Source organism: Erpetoichthys calabaricus, chromosome 3 (assembly GCF_900747795.2).
Source record: "Erpetoichthys calabaricus chromosome 3, fErpCal1.3, whole genome shotgun sequence".
Lineage (NCBI taxonomy): Eukaryota > Metazoa > Chordata > Cladistia > Polypteriformes > Polypteridae > Erpetoichthys > Erpetoichthys calabaricus.
The window spans coordinates 78,929,605-78,949,109 of NC_041396.2; the positions used below are offsets into that span (position 1 = coordinate 78,929,605).

Below are 19,505 nucleotides of genomic sequence, written 5' to 3' on the forward strand. Positions count from 1 at the left end.
AGCTTCTTTTTATGTATGTGGTAGTTGCCTTTGCCCAAGGTAACTTACAAGGATACAGTACAATTCTTAAACATATTTGTGATTTGGAAAAACCGGATTCAGTTGAAACCCAGGAATGATATTTTGTGTAACCATCTGGCTAAATTTTGTTGTTGTAATCTGAGGAGAATTCCAGTCCTTAAATGTGCTCCTTGGATAATTAGACAACAGGTCTCTATTCTAATTTTGTCTCTCACATTCTAGTATGTGCTTTCTTTTTGAATAAATTATTTGATGTGGATTTGTTCTTGTACAACTGAGTCAATATGTTGCCCTAACATTGTCAGGATGTTGCTCTGTTATCACTATTTTTTTTGGCAACCAGTTTATGATGGACTCAAGCTACCGGTAGATAATTCAAAGACTCTTTGGCAGTTTTACATCACTATGTAAGACAATGTTGCCTTCCTCCTTTCCTTTGGTGTTTTATGTGAGACTTCAGCTACAACCCAGAGCTGCAGCCTTTGGCTAAAACTTAATGTCATATCCCCATCTCATCCAAAGGGGAAATTTTTCTCTTGAATTGCTATAGTGGCCACTCTCTAGCATGCAGCATCTACAACTAGCTGTCTAATAAGCAGTATCAATCACATTTGAAAAACACTTTTGCTAGTATAGCCAGACATTGAGGACTCCTTGGCATTGTGCTGTTTACTGATTTAGTCAAAGACAGACAGAGAGAGAGACTGACAGCTGCAATTCAATTTTTTCAACCTTGATGGACAAGCTCACACACCATGTATCGACCAAAAGGCAAGGCTTATGCGTACACTACAAACCTCTGGTAAAATGTTCTCTTCCTCCTTTATAACCCAGTGTTAACACAATATCCCTGCTGTCTCAGCATCATGTCAGCTTGAGTTTAGTTCAGCTTTTTTCAGTAAACTCCCTAATGCCTGCAACAAAAAGCTTGAGCAACAGCTCTAATTCAAAGGTGAATCTAAAGGGCAGGGAATTGCAAGAGCAGAGAAGCCCATACGTAAAGCAACAAGCCTGTCTCAATCAAGCAAACAGTTTACTGATTACAGACTTTCAGTAGATGCACTTCACTGTAGGAACAGAAACCTCAAAAACAGAATCTGTCATACAGTCAGTTACCATTAGGTGCAACTGAGCCATGAGAATGAAATATGATGGACAAAGACACACAGAGCCTGCTGCTCCACCTCCTCTACTTCTTCTTGTTCTGCTTCCCTCTCTACATGTACCCGCAAATATCTCTTTGTGGGTACTGAGGATTACAAGACAAACATTGCCTCCATCACTGGAGATGGAATATCCCTGACAAAATCTTAAGTAATACTGCTTTTGACTTTTGATTCTGAGCAATGGTAAAGCCATCAAGTGTATTTACATATGTATTTCAAAATGCTATAGATGCTGTAAATGACAACAATATACATTTGTTTAAAAAACACACTGCTGTGGAACTCTCAAATGAAGCGGTGGAACAATCTGCCTTCTTATATAGGAGATGAATCTTCGGTCTCAGCTTTTAAATTCAGGCTGAAGATTCACTACTTTAGTCTAGCATACCTTTAATACAGCTGCTGATTAGCGGTATACAGTTCATCTGTACAAAAATATAAGTAATACAATAAATATGAACCTTTCCTAACCCTCCTCTGTTCTGCTTCTCTTATTGGTATACTACTGTACACTGCTCTACTCACAAGCTGTTTTTCTGCATTGGAAAGACATCTGAAATACTGGCAGCCTTGGATGTAAAAGATTCTGTCATCAGATTATAATGGGCCAGCAAAGACTGCATTGTAGAATGTCTGACTTTGATCTTGTCTGTTATAACTGGACCCATCAGAGTTTTATTTTCTCCAGTGATGCTGCTGACTAGAGCTTTTGTTTTCCTCTCATCCATTGTCAACTGCCCATAGTTCAACAATTAAAAATAACAGGCAGATTTTTTCAGGACTCCATTTATGTTAATCAATATCAAACAACTTTCTTTTCTTGCTGTTTAAACAAATATGTGTTCTCATTATGTAATTATTAATTTGCAAAATTTGTATTTGTATCTACATGTAAATTTGTCACAGTGCTCTGTGCCTGAACTCAGTAAAGAATGCTATATAAAAATAAACTGAATTAATCTAAGTAAGACAAACAACTGGCCCCTGACTATTAAATTGGTTGGAATGAAAAGCTGAGTTTATGGGGCTACTCCAAAACCAAGTTTCACAAATCCCTGCCATAAAGGCTTGACTCAGTGGAGCTGCTTTTATAAAGAGGCATTATGGAAACACAAGTTTTAAGGACTGCATCAGTCAAGAACTTTTAATTTATTAGATAAAGCAGATACCGTTAATCTCAGGTACAAATAACAATTCCTGCACATACAGTATATTCTTCATTACTGTCATATTATTTATTTTTTTATACAGATGCCATTTAGCCACTTTGTAAAAGAAAAAAATCAACTTATATAATGTTAACTGATCATAAAAGTACTGTAAAAACAAGCTTTTATAGCATAATAAGCTTCACGTCTTGCTTCAGTTCTCAAAATTGCTTGTGTCCTGTAATAACGTGTGTGAACCCTAAACAAATTGCAATTGCAATTAAATAAGATATACAAGTTTTTCAACTTACCAAGGCCCTTGTCTGCAGTAGTCAAGAATCCTTTACCATCTTCATTGTGAGCTTGACCTTTTACTTTTGATTTAAATCCAGGGAAGAGACCTGCCAAAATATCTGAGGTGGGCACTGCCTCCATAGTGAGCTTGTCATTTTTTGACACTGATGGTGCTCTTATCTTTTCTATGTTCTGCTTCCTCAGCAGACGAGTATGCTGGCTGGAGGTTGGTCGACTATTATGGTGATGCCAGTATTGCCTGGGCTCATTGCTGCTGTCATCACTACTGCTTGTGCTGGACAGGTCATGGAGAAAACTGTGCCTGTGTGGTGTCTGAGGTCGGCACACAATATTTTCAGTGCCACTAGGTGCATCACTGGCATAATCAGGATCGGACAAGTCTAAGTTCACATCATTGTGACTCAGCTTCTGAACACTAAATTTGGCAGGACTATTATGACAGTGAGACTTGGGGTCATCTTCACTACTGCTGCTACTACCTTCACTTTTAATGCTCAAAGCCAGTTGACTCCAACTCTTTCCACTTCTCTCACTTCCACTTTCATGACATTCATTGACCTTCACTATACGATCATTGATTTTCTTAAAGCCAGCACTTACTCCAGTTTTGTCTGATGACTTAGAATTCTTCTGCTCAGCAGACACTGACAGTTCAGATCCATGGGTTTCTGTTGCATTTGGTGTATTTTTAGATACATAATCTTTCTCAGCTATACACATGTGCCTAGGAAAACTGGAATCCACAGAGGTAGCCAAAGAAGATAGACTTAAGCTTCGGGACCTCATCTTCTTTCCCCTACCATGGTTTTCCACTTCCTCCACCCTTTCTGCATTTTTGAAATGATGAGCTGCTTGACCACCCTCAATTTTATCCTCTGAAATATTGTCACTTTTTACTTTAATGTCATATGAGGCTACTGAGGAATTGCCTTTTAAATCTGTAACTGCAGGGTTACTGTATTGTCTGTCCAAGGTCTTCTTCCTCTCTTGAAACTGTTCAGCGCCAGGCAGGGTGGGTAAAGATTGTCGATGATGAACTGTGAAACTCACTCTCCTGGGAAGCTGGGTCAAAGAAGCACTCCTCTCCTCTTTACTTTTTCCTATCCGGGAAATGCCTTCTCCCCTCTTTAAGAAGGACTTCTTAGTAGATAATTTAGTATCCTTCTCTTCCTAAGTAACAATGTATACATGTTTTTTAAAAAGTGATTAATAATTACTTGTTTATATAGGTAGGATTACAGAACATAAATATATGATTCAAGTTTATATTCACTTCTATGAAAAAGATATTAATAAACAAAATCTGATCTATACTGTAGCACCTGTGGTTGGGTCTCTCGTTCACAAAGGATTGTAGGTGGAAAAGGAACCTTTGAAATTGCAGACAAAGTAAAGGACATGAAGGGGAAAAATATGAAAAATTATGGCACACTTGTATTAAGATAACAGCTAATTTAAAATTATATATAATGACTAAATGGTAATTACAAACATTTTACTTTAGTGTGTCTGCTCTTACGGGCAAAGCATGGGCAACAAATGGTGCTGTATTGGTATCATGGGGTCAGAGAACATAATGAGTGGTGCAACTAGCTTTTTGGGGTTGTGGCTCTTTAACTATATTGTACAGAAAACAGTGTAAGTGGTGTCTAGAGTGTTGGAATTTAAAGTGCAAGGATTGTTGCTTCAATAAGCAGCAACATTCACCTCTGTGACTAGCTTAACCTTACCTGTATATCACTTGTAAAAACATACCTTCCATGCAACTTATTGTCATAATATCTTAAAGTAAAGGTATGGCAATTATTATTATTATTAATAATAATAATAATATGTGTTAGTTGTGTTTGCATTAAGTACAAACACCCCTTTGTCATTGCCATGTGTCTGTCTGTTTGTCTGTCATATGTTTCAAACAACTTGGTCTTTAGTGAACAGATATTGATGAATTTTATTACAAGGTACATTTTTCAAGAACATCTGTCAGTTAAGTTCAATTTTCACTGACATATTTCAAATAGGGCACTCTGTAGAAACTGTAAAATTTCAGAAACTGACATTTAAACAGCACCAATGAACTGTCAAACTCATCTATGTGCAGCCTCAATTACTGGTTACATAGGACACTTGCCCTATCGTCAGCTGCTTGTGCACTCAAGGATGGACTTCAACATAGATTTTAGCTTTCCATTGGGAATGTCTTTCAAAATTTTTATGTTTATGAATTGTGAACTATAATTAACTATAGACTCTCCTGAACAAAAAACTAGCAATAATACTTCAGTTGATGCAATTTTTACATAACTTGAGTTTGAAACATGTGCCTGTAAAAATATTTCAGCCACCACAAGCATTTTGGGCTCCATTTTTAACTACATGATTTTGTAAAATATTATCAAAAATATTTGTTTTATATAATCTACTAATACATGTAATTGCATTCTATAATCACTGTTATCTTTATAAGAATTTTCACAAAGAAACTTAATAAACAAAAATGCAATATGTTTGTCTCTAATGAAGTAAATAAAAAATATCTCCACTTAAAAGTATGGCTTAAAATGATAAATGGTCTGATTTTTAAAATAGTTAACCAAGTCCATTGACTCACCTTAATGCTATGCTATGTGTACATTTTCTAACTTGGAGAGGTTGATATGGCACATGTTCTTCAGATGTACTGTATTTAAAGTTGTAATTCAGCAAGTATTAGGTGAATGGGGAGTGGATTAGAACAATTTTGTTGAGTACTGTTCATTAAGCCCATTAAGCTCTCAAGTCCTTTTCATCTAATTTCTCCAAAATAACATTGAGCCGAGCTAAGTTGATTCGAGTAGGATGAAGGCTCACTACATTCATTTTTTACAACTGTATTTTGCGAAAAGGTACAAAGCACCACATTGCCAACTCATTATTTTAGCTTAACTATGAAACTGAAGTGTATTTCTTTTGTTGCTATGCATAATTTTTAATTTTCTTGTTTATTATGATTAATTTACATATTCATCACTATAAAGCACAGTGATGGATTTTGCTTCACTTGCAGGTGCTTGTCCTCACGGGCTGAATTCAGCCCGGACGGGTTCTAATATATACAAACTATGCACCGTAAACCATAAATGGACTAATTCTAAGGACTAGTTCTTAAACTGACAAATCTTCTGTTACTAGCTTGCATGAATAGGTTTGTGCAGTTCTGGGACACAAAAAAGTTTCACAATATGAAAGTGTGCCAGTTTAACCCTGACTTTTCCCCCAAGGCAAATCCCTTACCCTGCTTTCACTCCACTTGGTGAGAAACATATGAAATCAAACAATCAATATCTATGTACTTGTTAAGTCCTTTGATATCTTGTCATTAAATTAAGCATAGTGGATCTGTTAAATCATGGAAATGTTACAAACAGAGTCTATGCTAAATTAGAAAACAGGCTTTAATAAATATACATAATAGAACTTATAGCATTCAAGCTCAAACATTATACCTTTTCATCTTTTTGGAGAATTTCAGTATCCTTTTTTAGGTGTTCTTCCACAAACTCTTCAAATGTTTTCTGGCTCACCCCAATTCCAGGTCGGATTGGTCTACGATGTAAAAATTAATAAAGAAATAAAGTAAATTGCAATTTTTCCAAGAAATGTGAATTATCTTCTGCTTGTAAATGAGTGGAGACCAAATGAGCTCATAAGCTGCCATGAATGCTGCAAGAACAAGAAAACCTCATGTTTACAACACACAGGCCTTTAATTATTCTGGGACCTAAGCAATATAACCTCATTTTATCACATACGCTATTTTAAATTGTAAAGGGGCAAAAAAAGTGACTTACAAAATAAGCGACTACAAACTGCAAATTTTCTTCAAAAAGACTTTTCTTTGGGAAATGTCGTGAGAAAAATCTTCTTAAGGAAGAGGTCTCTAGTAATATTTCCACTCAAAGGTATGGCTAACAAATGGTGACAGGTAGCATTGAAAATTGGAAATGTCAGTCACATATTATTTCCATTATTATCTAGATGTACATAAGTAAATTATAAATAAAATCAAAATATTGTGATGGCACCAGCAGGAAAGGAGGAACACATTTTCTTACACACTGCTCCACTTACATAGTTTTAGCATAGCACACTGTACTGCAAATCACCATCAAAGACATATTGCGATGAGCAATCCAACAGTACAATTATATCTTTTCCTACATGTACAGGCTGGGTAATACAATAAGAAAGACACTTTAGGAATCAATTTCTGTGTTAGTCTGAAAAACTGAAAATTTAATTAATTGATTTTTATAAAACATTGCTTGAATACAAAAACTATACATCAATTATAAAACTGTTATGTAGGTGATTACAGCCACCCACAAAAATCATACGTGTGGATTTTTTGTCATTGCTCATATTTTAATTTACATACTTCAAGAAATAATTTTTAAAAAACCACTGAGAAGCTTGTTACTGCTGAACAGAATGAATGTGTAAAATGAATAAAACTCAATCACTGAATTGGGGCGGTACATGGTTAAACAGTCAAAGATAGGAAACTGTACAAAAAATTAATGTGACAAAGCTAAATTCACCAAGTAAACAGATCCATGACATGGCTATTTTAAAAGCTATTTTAACACTGAAGTACAAATGCCAGTAAACTATCTATTAAAAGGACAAGAATGGCACTGATACAAATGGCTTCATCAAATTACAAATTTCTATATGACCTACCAAATAAATTAAAAACCCTAATGCACAAACAAAAATAAACTGTTGATATAATGCTCTCTCCCCGTTACCCCATACTAAAACATACATAGAGATGTGTAGTTTATTCATTCTAAGCCTGTCATTAATAAATTAATTGTTTTGGGAATTAATGCACCTTTCCTCTGGGTTGAGTGACTTCTTCCTTCTGATACCAAAAGGGCTAGTGGCAACCGGGTCCTCTCCTTGCTCACAGGTTGCTTCCTCTTTAATTGGAGACAGGTTCCTCTGGCATGTTTCATCTTTTTCTGGAATGTTGTCATCTGAAGCACAAAGTGGTAAATAAGCCAATGAGCAGGACAAGCATCTGTAAAATATTCAAATAACGTATCTATTCTCATACATACCTTGAATAAGATGTTTCTGTTCAGCTTCTGGGATTTCACTTTTCTCTGATTGCCTCTCATTTTCATGACTGGTTTTGTCAGTTGTTTTTTCTTTGACAGGAGGATACATTTTGGGCACAACAGAAGTATCTACATTTGTTGCCAAGCTACTTTTTTGATTCAAAGTATGCAGAGGTAAGGCAGTAGGCAACATCAACCCTGCAAAAGACAAAATTGTTAAAGAAATTTAGTGATAGTAAATTTAGACAGTATTTTTACTCACAACTTTAGTTTATTTTCTCCACAATCATGTAAATTAGAATTGTGGTTTCATGTTATAAGGTGTTTACACAGTCCTACTTACTTATATATTCATTATTAAGTGTTTTAAGAAAAAATGTATCAATCCATACAATCCACCAAAACATCTCTCTCTCTTAATTGGCAAGATTTACCATTAAAGTTTCCTTTACTGTCCACATTTTCCTTTTAAAAACCTTTACTTAAAACTGGCTACAGATATCTGTCAAGTTAGAGATTCTATTTTAAAATATTTTTTATATGATATGATTTACATATGTAAAAAAAATCATTTTATTGAATTGGCAATTGTTGTTGTAAATATAATTAGGTTTTTAAATGATTAACATGGATATTTAGTCAGTCATTTGCTAACCTGCTTAGCCTTGAACAGCGTTGTAGGGGTGCTAGAGCCTATCCCAGCTAGCATAGGAAGCAAGGCAGGAACAAACCCCAAACAGGGCACCAGTCCATTGCAATATGAACAAACATACACATACACACACTCACACACACACACACACACACAAACCCTCCAAGGCCAATATAGTATCACCAATCAACCCAGCCTGCATTTTTTGAACTGTGGAATGAAACCGGAGCACCTGAAGGAAACCCATGCAGACACGGGGAGAACAAGCAAACTTCACATAGGTAGGACCCAGCCTGTGAAACCACCACTGCACCACCCTATGAATACTTAGTAAAAAATGTAATTGAATTAATAACACATTTTAAGAAAGTTTAAATTAAATAATAAAAAATAAATAATGCTGTATTTATTCCTCCAATGTCTTTCCTCTGTATCCTCGTATGTCTCAAACTCTCTTGCCTGGTGCTTCCTCTCCAGATCACATTCCGGTAAACCCTCACCTCCTGTCCTCTTTTTGACTACCACCAATGGTAGACAGGTCCACATTACCACTGTCCACTGTGAAAACATCATTAGGATTCATGTGATTACTTCCCATCTTTGGAGGTGACTCAGCATTTGCAGGTAAGTTATTTGCTTTGTTGTCACTGAAACACACACATACAGACTAGCATTTTATTATATAGTAGATAATGACTGGAATGCACTGTACTAACTTCTTTTTATACTTTTGAGCATTTCAGTTATACCTACTTTAAACCTCATTTTGCTTAAACTGAAAAGATTCATCTCTTTCAATCTTTCCACAGAGCTCATACCTTGTGGTCAGGGAATCAGTCTAGTATCAATATATTGAATTTTCAATTGGATATTTAAGGAAAATAAATATACATACACCAATATGGCAATGTTCAGTATTTTGGTTGATTGTCCAGAGCTTCCACTGAACCTTCAATAAAATCTACAAAACCTCAACCAATCTTTCTAAGTGTAAATATGTCAGCTTCGTGCATATTACCCAGTTGTGGTGATGAGTGTGAGAAAAAAATCGAGCATAAGAAGAGGAAGAGTTAAGAACAGGTACTGTTAGCTCTGTTGTTATTGAAAAGTTTGGTTTTACTTGGGAAGACAGTGCAAGCAGTACAACACAAAAAAGATAAAATACATTATTGAATATGAAGAGGCCATCCAGGCACCTTCCGGCCCCTCAGCAAAATAGGTTTCTGCCGAGCAAAATTCCATAAAATGTGAACTATTCTATTGCATACTCTATGAGCAGAGAGAAGCAGTAAGTGGAAGGGGAATACAGCTACAGCAACTTACCATATTACAAATTGCCTATTTAATTTGTGCCCTAGAAATGCTTTTACTTTATCAGTAGTAAGATAACAACAACAACAACAACATTTATTTATATAGCACATTTTCATACAAAAAAGTAGCTCAAACTGCTTTACATAATGAAGAAAAGAAAAATAAAAGACAAAGTAAGAAATTAAAATAAGACAACATTAATTAACATAGAACGACATAACATAATAACACTAACCACTAGTTTACACAAAAAACGATTCAGCCGCGCAGCATAAGCACTCATCTTTCAATTAATATTGACTCTGTTTTCTTTCCCTATTGAATCACTACAAAAGAGATAAAAACAGTACGCTTCACGGTTTTTGAACAATCATTTGTGTGAATTTCTCTATATTCTTGCATGAGTTACATTGTCCTGGAGATCTTTCAATCAGTTAAGGTTGTTGTAAGTTGGTGGAAGTCAAACATACAATCATAATACTTTCTCAGCAGAGATCAGTAAAAACAATGAAATATCAATTAATAAAAATGTGTAATTTTGTAATGAGAAATTTTATCAGCGAGATGTTAGTTCAGTTTAATGTGACTAGAGGTAAAAATTAAATTTTGATGGCTAGTTGCAAAGATTTTCCATCCCCTATTTAGAATTCCAAACTGTTCACTGGCACTGGCCCTATAAGATAGATAGATAGATAGATAGATAGATAGATAGATAGATAGATAGATAGATAGATAGATAGATAGATAGATAGATAGATAGATAGATAGATAGATAGATAGATAGATAGATAGATAGATAGATAGATAGATAGATAGATAGATAGATAGATAGATAGATAGATAGATAGATAGATAGATAGATAGATAGATAGATAGATAGATAGATACTTTATTAATCCCAATGGGAAATTCACAAGTACCCTTCTAAACTGTAAAGAATGAAGGATTCAAGTATCTGTAAAGAACATTGGATGCAAGAAATGATTTGACCATACACAAATACTTACTATGCCAGTGAATGTTATAAAGTGAATACCAGCACACATTATGCAGACTGTAAGAGACATGAAAAATAATGTATATGCACATCCTTAATTTGAAATGAATGCAAATCAAGTAAGCCATAAAACATTATATACAGTAGATATAAAAAGTCTACACACCCCTGCCAAAATCTCAGATTTTGTGTAATAAAAAAATGAAACCAAGGTAAAACCTGTCAGAACTTTTTCCATCTTTTTTGCAAAATTGCAATCTATACAAAAGGAGGTGAAAACAACTTTTCAATGAAAAAAGGGGAAAAAAGTCATAGAAAAACCTGCTTGCATTAGTGTGTACACCCTCTAAACAAATACCTAGCTGAAGCACGTTTTAATTTTATTACAGCACCCTAACCCTAATTTCAATTGGATTACGGTCTGGGCTCTGACTGAGCCACTCCAGAACACTGACCCTCTTTTAATGAAGACATTATTTTGTTGATTTTGATGTGTGCCTTGGGTCGTTGTCCTGCTGAAAAGTGAAGTTTCTCTTCATCTTCAGTTTCCAAGCAGATGCTTGAAGGTTTTGTGCCAAAATAGACTGACACTTCGAGCTTATTCATGATTCCATCCACCTTGACTAAAGCCGCAGTTCCAGCTGAAGAAAACCAGCCCCAAAGCATGATGCTACCTCCACCATGCTTCACTGTGGGTATGGTGTTATTTTCATCGCATGCTGTTATTTTTGCACCAAACATACCTTTGGAATTATGGCCAAATAGTTCAACCTTGGTCTCACCAGACCATAATACATTTTTCCACATGGTTGTGGGAGACAGGGTATACCTTTTTGCAAAGTCTAGCCGGGTTTGAATGTTTTTCTTTATTAGACAAGGCTTTCATCTTGCTACCCTACTTCACAATCCAGACAATTGTACAAGAGTACAATTAATTGCTGTCACATGTAGGGAACAACCAGTACTTGCTAACTCCTTTAATGTTGCTGTAGGCATCTTTGTGGCCTCCCTCACCAGTTTTCTTCTTGTCTTCTCATCAATCTTGTAGGGATATTCTGATCTTGGTAGAGTCACTTTTTAGAGCCATACTTTCTCTACTTGTTAATGACTGTCTTCACTATGCTCCATGGAATGTTTAATGCTTTGGATACTTTTTTGTACCCCTGTTCTGATTGATACCTTTCAATGATGAGATCCCATTCATGTTTTAAAAGCTCTTTGCGGACCATGACTTTTGGAGTAAGTTGCCACAAAGAGGATATCAAATTAATCCTATAGGAACAGCCAATCCTCATCTGAGCTAACTACTAGTTGAGAAGAAACTTACTGTGATTGGTTGATTCTGAATACAGCCACATCCTCGATTATTAAAAGGTGTGCACACTATTGAAACCATTTTCTAGGATTTTTTTTTCCTTCTTTCACTAAACATTTTCTGGTTTGTTTTCACCTTCTTTGCATAGCTTGCAATTTTGCAATAAAGGTGGAATAGGTTCTTACAGGATTTATCCTTGTTTAATTTATTATTACACAAAAACTGTGATTTTGGCAGGGGTGTGTAGGCTTTTTACATCTACTGTATGTAAAATATACATATATTAATGTACAGTATTATGATTTGTGATTATAGTGGTAAAGAGCTTTATCTTTATATATAAAAGCAAAGAGAGAGGAAGAGAGCAAGGTTTACTGAGATGATAGTGATTGGCAGACACAGATGCTGGCAAAGCAACCAATGTACTGAAACGGAAATTCAAAAATAAGTAGTGCATGCATACTGCTGCATGTATATTGGATGTAGATGTAGAAAATGAAAATGAAGAGTCAACTATGATTCGTACATCCTTCTCATAACGTGCATATTTAAGTTTTAGTCTTCTCACTGTGTACACAAATCTAACATTTTTTACTTCTTACTTCCAGTTTTACACTAAATTTTACTGACACATATCTGTGTAAGTTTGAAATCTGTCCAGGACCATCTGTAATGATTTTGCTGACTCTAGAGTATCCTCTGATACACCTTCTTAGTATCATCACCACCAGCTTGTTAGCTACATTTTTATCTAGACCATTTTTATAAATTAAAAAGAGAAGTGGCTCCGGTATTGATTCCTAAGGAGCACCACTTTTAATATAGCTTTATTCAAAAAAGGATTCTCTCACTATAACTTTTTGCCTTCAGTGTAATATGTTTCCATGTTCTTCTGTGTTGCCATCTAACTACTACACAGTAAAAGTGAAACATGGTCTTACTTCTGATCTGAGAACAATTAGCTGTCCTCTATCAATTATGAGGTATTGTGTACTATTGTCAACCCTCATTTGATTTATATATACAGTTTACATGTATTAACATAGTACAAGGTGTTTATGTTTAAAAGATTGACATTTTTGTTCTTGATTGCATGGTGTTTTTGCATCTAAATGTGATTTTGCTGTATTTCTAAATATGTACAGTGGTCAGGAGCTACTAAGGTGTAAAAAGAAACTGAATTCAATATATACAGTAAAAAATTTTCTTCCTCATTATTTGTATGTTATTGATGTGTGTGTGTGATATGCTTACAGTACTTGTTATAATTAGACTTCTTCTTGTATTGGCTATGCTAAGATTAATCTTTTTAGGAAACACAATTCGGGTTTTTATTGTAGAATCAATATATTTGTATTAGTTTTACCATTTTTGTCAACCAGAAATCACAAAGAAATATGAAATCTGCAGGTTTAATAAAACATGAAACTGATTGTTTGTTGTCAGACCACCACAGAGAGTGCTTATAGAATAATTAAGTGTAATGACTTAAGAGTAACATCTTTTCTATGGCAGACTTCTTCTTGCATTTAATAATAAATTCATGAAAGTATTTGAAACTGCACTTCTACCAATATTATGAGTTAGTCTATTCATTACAGGCTTACAGAAAACCAAAGACCATATGGGGAGGAGAAAAGAACCATGGGCAAGACACCAATTCATATCTGCACAAGAATACACACACACACACACACACACACACACACACACACACACACACAATTATTACTTAGTGTGCCATTTAACCTAATACTCCTGTCTTCAGAATGTGGAGGAAAAATGGAGTATCCAGAAGAAAATTAATCCATGTAAAAATAGTACATAAAAGAAGAAATATAGCTTCTTCCCTCAATATGATGATACATTTTAAGCTGCATTAAAATTCTTTGCCTGTTTGTGAAAATGCAAATAAATGGCTGTAATAGATTCTTCACATCTCTATCACCCAACATCAACCTAAATAACTCTTACATGGAAACAAAAAAATAACAATAAATTTACACAAAGAACATAAGCAATAGTAATAAGTGTGTGAAGAGAGAAGACTCTATTTTTCTTAATTGTCTTCTGCATTTTGTAGTTGCTCACCTCTTAACTTGCCTCCTCCTCCCTTTCTCTAACAGGACAGACATTGTTAATTCATCTCCTGTGTTACACGTTACTTCAGATGGGCAATACCCATCACCTATGAAATCTACTCCCTTCCTGCAAATTCTGTTTTGATATCATAATTTGATGTTTAAGACACTTTTTTATTGTGAGAAATAAAATGCACTTGCCTGGATTGATTAGAGATATAATCCTGTTTTGCTCCTGCACCAGCCTCTGCAAATGTTCCATATGCTGTCTGATTAGTTGTTCTTGAGGTTCAGGGGTCTAAATTGAGCAAAGTGACATTCATAATAAGCTTGTAATCCTCTGGTACAAGGAAGAAAATCAGTGGTTTGGGAGATGCTGGAAGTCATTTTTTACACTACACAAAGTAGTCTCTAAGGTACCCTAAAAATCACACCATTCTAATCAATTAAATATTGTAATTAGAAAAATAATCCCATACAAAACATATCAAATTCTTTGATAGCCAAGTAATTGTGACTAGTAGTAGATTAATTTAACTTTCTTGTATAATGGTGCTTCTTTACTCTCCAGTAGCCTACTATATAAACACATCTATTTAAGTTACCTTAAATAACATGTCTACTGTCCTAAGGACTGTAAATATTTATTAAAATGTTTCTTTTAGAATGGTTAATGAATATTTACTTCTTAATATTAAAGTTAATGTGATTCCAGTGATCAGATCATCCCTGAAGAGCAATCGTATTGATAGGACGCTGCATGCATCACTCTTACAGTTAAAGATGAAAGGGTTTGATCATTGGTTGCACAGGGCACTACTACTTTTTTTCTTGCCAACTCAGTATGTATTTTGATTGACAAGTGAATGTACACCTTTTTTTACATAATGAAAAAAATTATAATAATAATTAGTATAATAATTGGAAGTGAGAGATAGAGAGGCTCTAAGCCTGAATCAGGTTTAAGCTTACTTCATTTGACTGGTATATGTGTAAGCTGTTTTATACAAATTGTGTTAAATTTGAATGTATCTGTGTAATTATTTTTATGCTGCGATTGCCTAATCAAAGGTAACAATGGAATAACATGTCTACCACAAACAGCATATATTTTATGCATAATGCACAGTATTTCCTGTAGTTAAATTGTTCCCAAGTCAGATCATATTCATACCTCACCCAAAGCACTCCCGAGTTTGTTTGGTAGAGATCACAGATTCTAAAGGGTCTTGGTCTGGTTGTTTTTATTCACACCAGAATGCAATTAGCATATTAATATCTACTTAAACTAATGGGACAACATGGGAAACACTTCAGAGTTCAAAACAACTGCTCCAAACTAGATGCAGAAACACCTTAAAACTTTGCCCTTTACCATATTTGTGAAGCAACTGAGGGCCTAGCTGTCCATGCTAACAGCGAATGTGCTCCCTGTTGCATTCTAATAGTCTGAATAATGACTGAGAGTTTTCACAGATATCTGGATGAGATATTGAGACAACATATATACTGTATCAATGAAGGAAAAAATCTTGACTATTTTGTAAAATGTTTCCCGATTTTAATTTGAAATGCTTCCTCTTTAGATGCCCTAGTATGTAGAGTTTGATTTTTACTGTGCTCCCATTATCTACTGTTACATCCAAGGAATGCTTGGCTTGATTTGCTTTGTCTTATAACCATGTAAAATGTCTTATACCATGAAAGATATTGCAAAGAAAATTTTGGTTGAATGCCTAAATTTTATCAGATGATACCCTATAATATGCTGTGTCAGGGAAAGGTTAGTTAAAACCTTAGAAGTTAGAGTCAGTTCATCATCTTCACCATTTTCTACTGCAATAACGTCAGTATAGTCACCATTGAACAGTCTGACAAGAAGACTAATAATAATGATAGAATAACTAATGTACTAAAAATTATAATATTTACATCAGCAGGACACAAAAACAGACAGTGCTTTATTCACCATATACAATGCTTGCCCAGAAATTACTGCAAAACTTTCTGTGTTTCAAAATTAACAAAAAATGTCTGCAATTTATTTTAGATAAATTTAAGATGTCCTAATGCTACTGCAGTTTCATGAAACAAACCATTTCTTGCCATGTGCACAGTTATCCCTCAAAAAGACAGGGTGCAATATCATAAATCTTAAACACAAATAAAGAAAGAAAAAATGCATGTTTTAAAACATAGAAAGTAACTGGAAACCCCGAAAACAATGTCCTTCCCCATCCACCAAACATCTCATATCTTGCTATGTCAGATTTTCACCTCACTGAGCCCTCAAAAATGCCATCCATTGGAAAAGACCTCAGAGTTATGACAGTGTTACTTAAGAATTGAAGAATTAATTGCAAACACACAATTCAGACAGGTACAAGAAGGGCACACATACAGTAGTAGGCAAGTCTGTGGGATTAACCAGACCAAATTAGAGTGCAACAGTTGTTATTTTGATATGTTTAAACCAATCTACAATAATTTACTAGCAATAAAATAATCATGCTGAAACAATTTACGGGCAAACTTTGTATTATTCAAATAACTGCAAAGACTGATGTACTAACCTGCAGCCGTGGCTGATATACGAGGGCTTGCTGCCCAACTGGATGATGCAGCAGAGGAACACTGGGTATGTCACTTTGGAGATGGCCTTGGTTCAAATTTGGATATATGTAGTTTGGCAAATGAAAAGGACTTGAGAAAATACTGTGAGAAGGTGAATCCAGGGCAGTGTGGTTGCTTAACATATTACTAAGTGGGGTTAGGTCTGTGCTGTGAGTGGGCCGATCCTGTGAGATTCCACTGCTCTTCTCACCTTGTACCTCAGTATCTTGTGAGTTACAGATAGACAGCTCCATCTTGGGTGATAGATCAGCACTCCATTGGCGTAAATATTTTTTATCCATTGCAATAAATGCTCACTTTTCCAGAATACATCTGATTCCCACACTCTAATGAAATTCATAGCATTCTGCAATTTCAGGCTTCTTCTTAGCCTCCTTTCTTCTCATCTTGACTAAAGACAATTCCATCCTGTCATTACTAAGACTGTAAAAGAAAAAGACAATATAAAGTGTTTTTTCAAGAACAAATAATCCATGACACACTAATCCATTCAATAGTGTAGGTTTTGGAAAAGCTGTTTTCTGAATAAGTAAATTTTCTTTAAGCTTTTTACTGTGTTCCCAGAGCCACAGTGTTAGATTGCTGCAGAGTTGCTTTTCATTTCCTTTAGTCACCTTCAATTAAAAATGTTTACTTAATTTCACTTCTCATCACTTAATATATGCTTGTCTGATACATGCACCTCAGTTTTCACAGCATTTTGTGGATTTAATCTGTTGACTGTCTTAAAAGATAACTTTTGTAATTTTCAAGTCAAAGTTATTTCATAGTCTTGGTATATATTGCCACATGAGATTGTGTTCTAAAGTGAAACTTTTTTCATAAATAACAAAAACACCACATCTGTTCTTGCACTTTACAAAAGGACATAAGGTAGCCCTGGTCCAAACGTGAAAAAAAGACTTAAATTTACTGATTATCAATTTTTAGGGCAAAAATGTTATCAAAGATTAACCAAGTTTATTGTGAAACAGTATGCCCATGCCAATTAAAAAATAATTTAAAAATTAAGCTGTTAGTGAGAATAATTCATTTCACAAGAAAATCGACTATGCACATCATCTTGGTGAATTTCTCTTACTCTGAATAACCTTTGTCCATCAAGAATTGTGGTTTCCTCTAGCTTGTGTTGTGAATACCACACACACCACGTACATTTTTAGAATCAACTACTGTACTTTCAGGTACATTTTCTTTTAGGGTTTAGATAGGTAAGTTACATTATAGTTTTAAATAAGCAAAATGTCTGACTGTGAAGAAGAGGATACATTTAGCAATATTGCTGAACCCTATTTGTACGAGCCAGAATATACTGACTGAGATGATCAAAAAGACAGATGAGGAAAGTGCAGAGAAGAAGGCATAATTGGAAAGACAAGACAAAAAGACAAGGACAAAATGGGCAAAATTTTTACAGGAGACCCACTTACTAACCAAGGATCAGTTCAGATTACAAAAAGACTGGACTGGCCAAATGTTCCATTCTAGCTTTATAAAGAAAACTAGAGGGGTGGGAATTCTCATACATAGAACAGTTCCTTTTGTAGCATCAGAGGTAGTGTCGGACCCTGAAGGGAGATATGTGATGGTCATGGGCAACTTATATAACAGTAAAATGATTTTGATAAATGTTTATGCACCCAATGTTGATGATAAGGAATTCATGCAAAATCTATTTGCATCCATTCCCAGTGTGAACACTCATAAAATTATAATGGCTGGGGACTTTAACTGTGTTTTAAATCCACTCTTAGATAGGACTCCTGTGACAGGGGGGACGACATCTAATACTGCAAAGATAATTACACAGTTTTTAAAGGATCACAACTTATCAGACCCCTGGAGGTTTCTTAACCCAAACTCAAGAACATATTCGTTCTACTCACCAGTGCATTATAGCTACTCAAGAATTGATTATTTTTTTATAGATAATAATTTCCTGCCTACAATTAAATTATGCAAATATGACACAATTGTTATCTCTGACCATGCCCCTCTAGTCTTGGAGCTAAAATCAATAAGCCCCTCGTACTCACCTCGCAGATGGCGTCTTAACCCTCTTTTATTGGCAGACGAGAACTGCACAGAATTTATATCCAAACAAATCAGCTTCTTCCTAGAGACAAACATGTCTACAGAGGTTTCTGCAGGAACACTCTGGGAAACTCTAAAGGCCTTCCTAAGAGGCCAGATTATTTCATATCTTTCCCATAGAAATAAATTAGAAACCAAGAAAGTGTCAGAGCTAAGAAATGAAATTACTAGAATAGATGAAGAACAAGCCAGGCGTCCAAGTGAAGCTCTTCACAGGAAAAGGCAGGCCTTGCATACAGAACTTAACATCTTAACAACTAAAGAAACTGAACAACTTATTTATAAGTCTAGACAGCATTACTATGAACACGGAGAAAAAGCTAATAAGCTTTTAGCTCAACAAATTCATAAACAAGAAGTTCACAATGCAATACCAGTAATCACCAACAAGAATGGAGAAGAAATCATCGACCATAATAAAATAATGCACACATTTAGAGATTACTATAAGTCTTTATATTCCACTGAGCCCAAAGAAGACAACACGCAATCTAATGCATTTCTGGATAATTCACAAATACCACAAATAGATGCTTTAAGTGCTGAGGAACTAGATAAACCTCTAACGCTAACAGAATTACTAGACGCTATAAAGTCACTACAAAGCGGGAAATCATCAGGCCCTGATGGTTACCCCGTAGAGTTTTATAAGAAATTCTCCAC

At 35.0% G+C, this 19,505-nt stretch overlaps 1 protein-coding gene across 1 annotated transcript in view; it reads right to left on the bottom strand.

Annotated features, from left to right (window-relative positions):
* si:ch211-140l13.3 (centromere protein J) overlaps positions 1–19,505 on the bottom strand; it is a 77,916-nt gene that overhangs the window by 46,133 nt on the left and 12,278 nt on the right. Inside the window, exons 2-7 of the mRNA XM_028796959.2 lie at positions 16,688–17,171; positions 14,316–14,412; positions 7,756–7,953; positions 7,527–7,671; positions 6,136–6,235; positions 2,647–3,820 (exon numbers count right to left, since the gene is read on the bottom strand). Of these exons, the coding sequence (XP_028652792.2) occupies positions 2,647–3,820; positions 6,136–6,235; positions 7,527–7,671; positions 7,756–7,953; positions 14,316–14,412; positions 16,688–17,029 (2,056 nt within the window). The 5' untranslated portion in view covers positions 17,030–17,171. The remainder of the gene's footprint in view (positions 1–2,646; positions 3,821–6,135; positions 6,236–7,526; positions 7,672–7,755; positions 7,954–14,315; positions 14,413–16,687; positions 17,172–19,505) is intronic.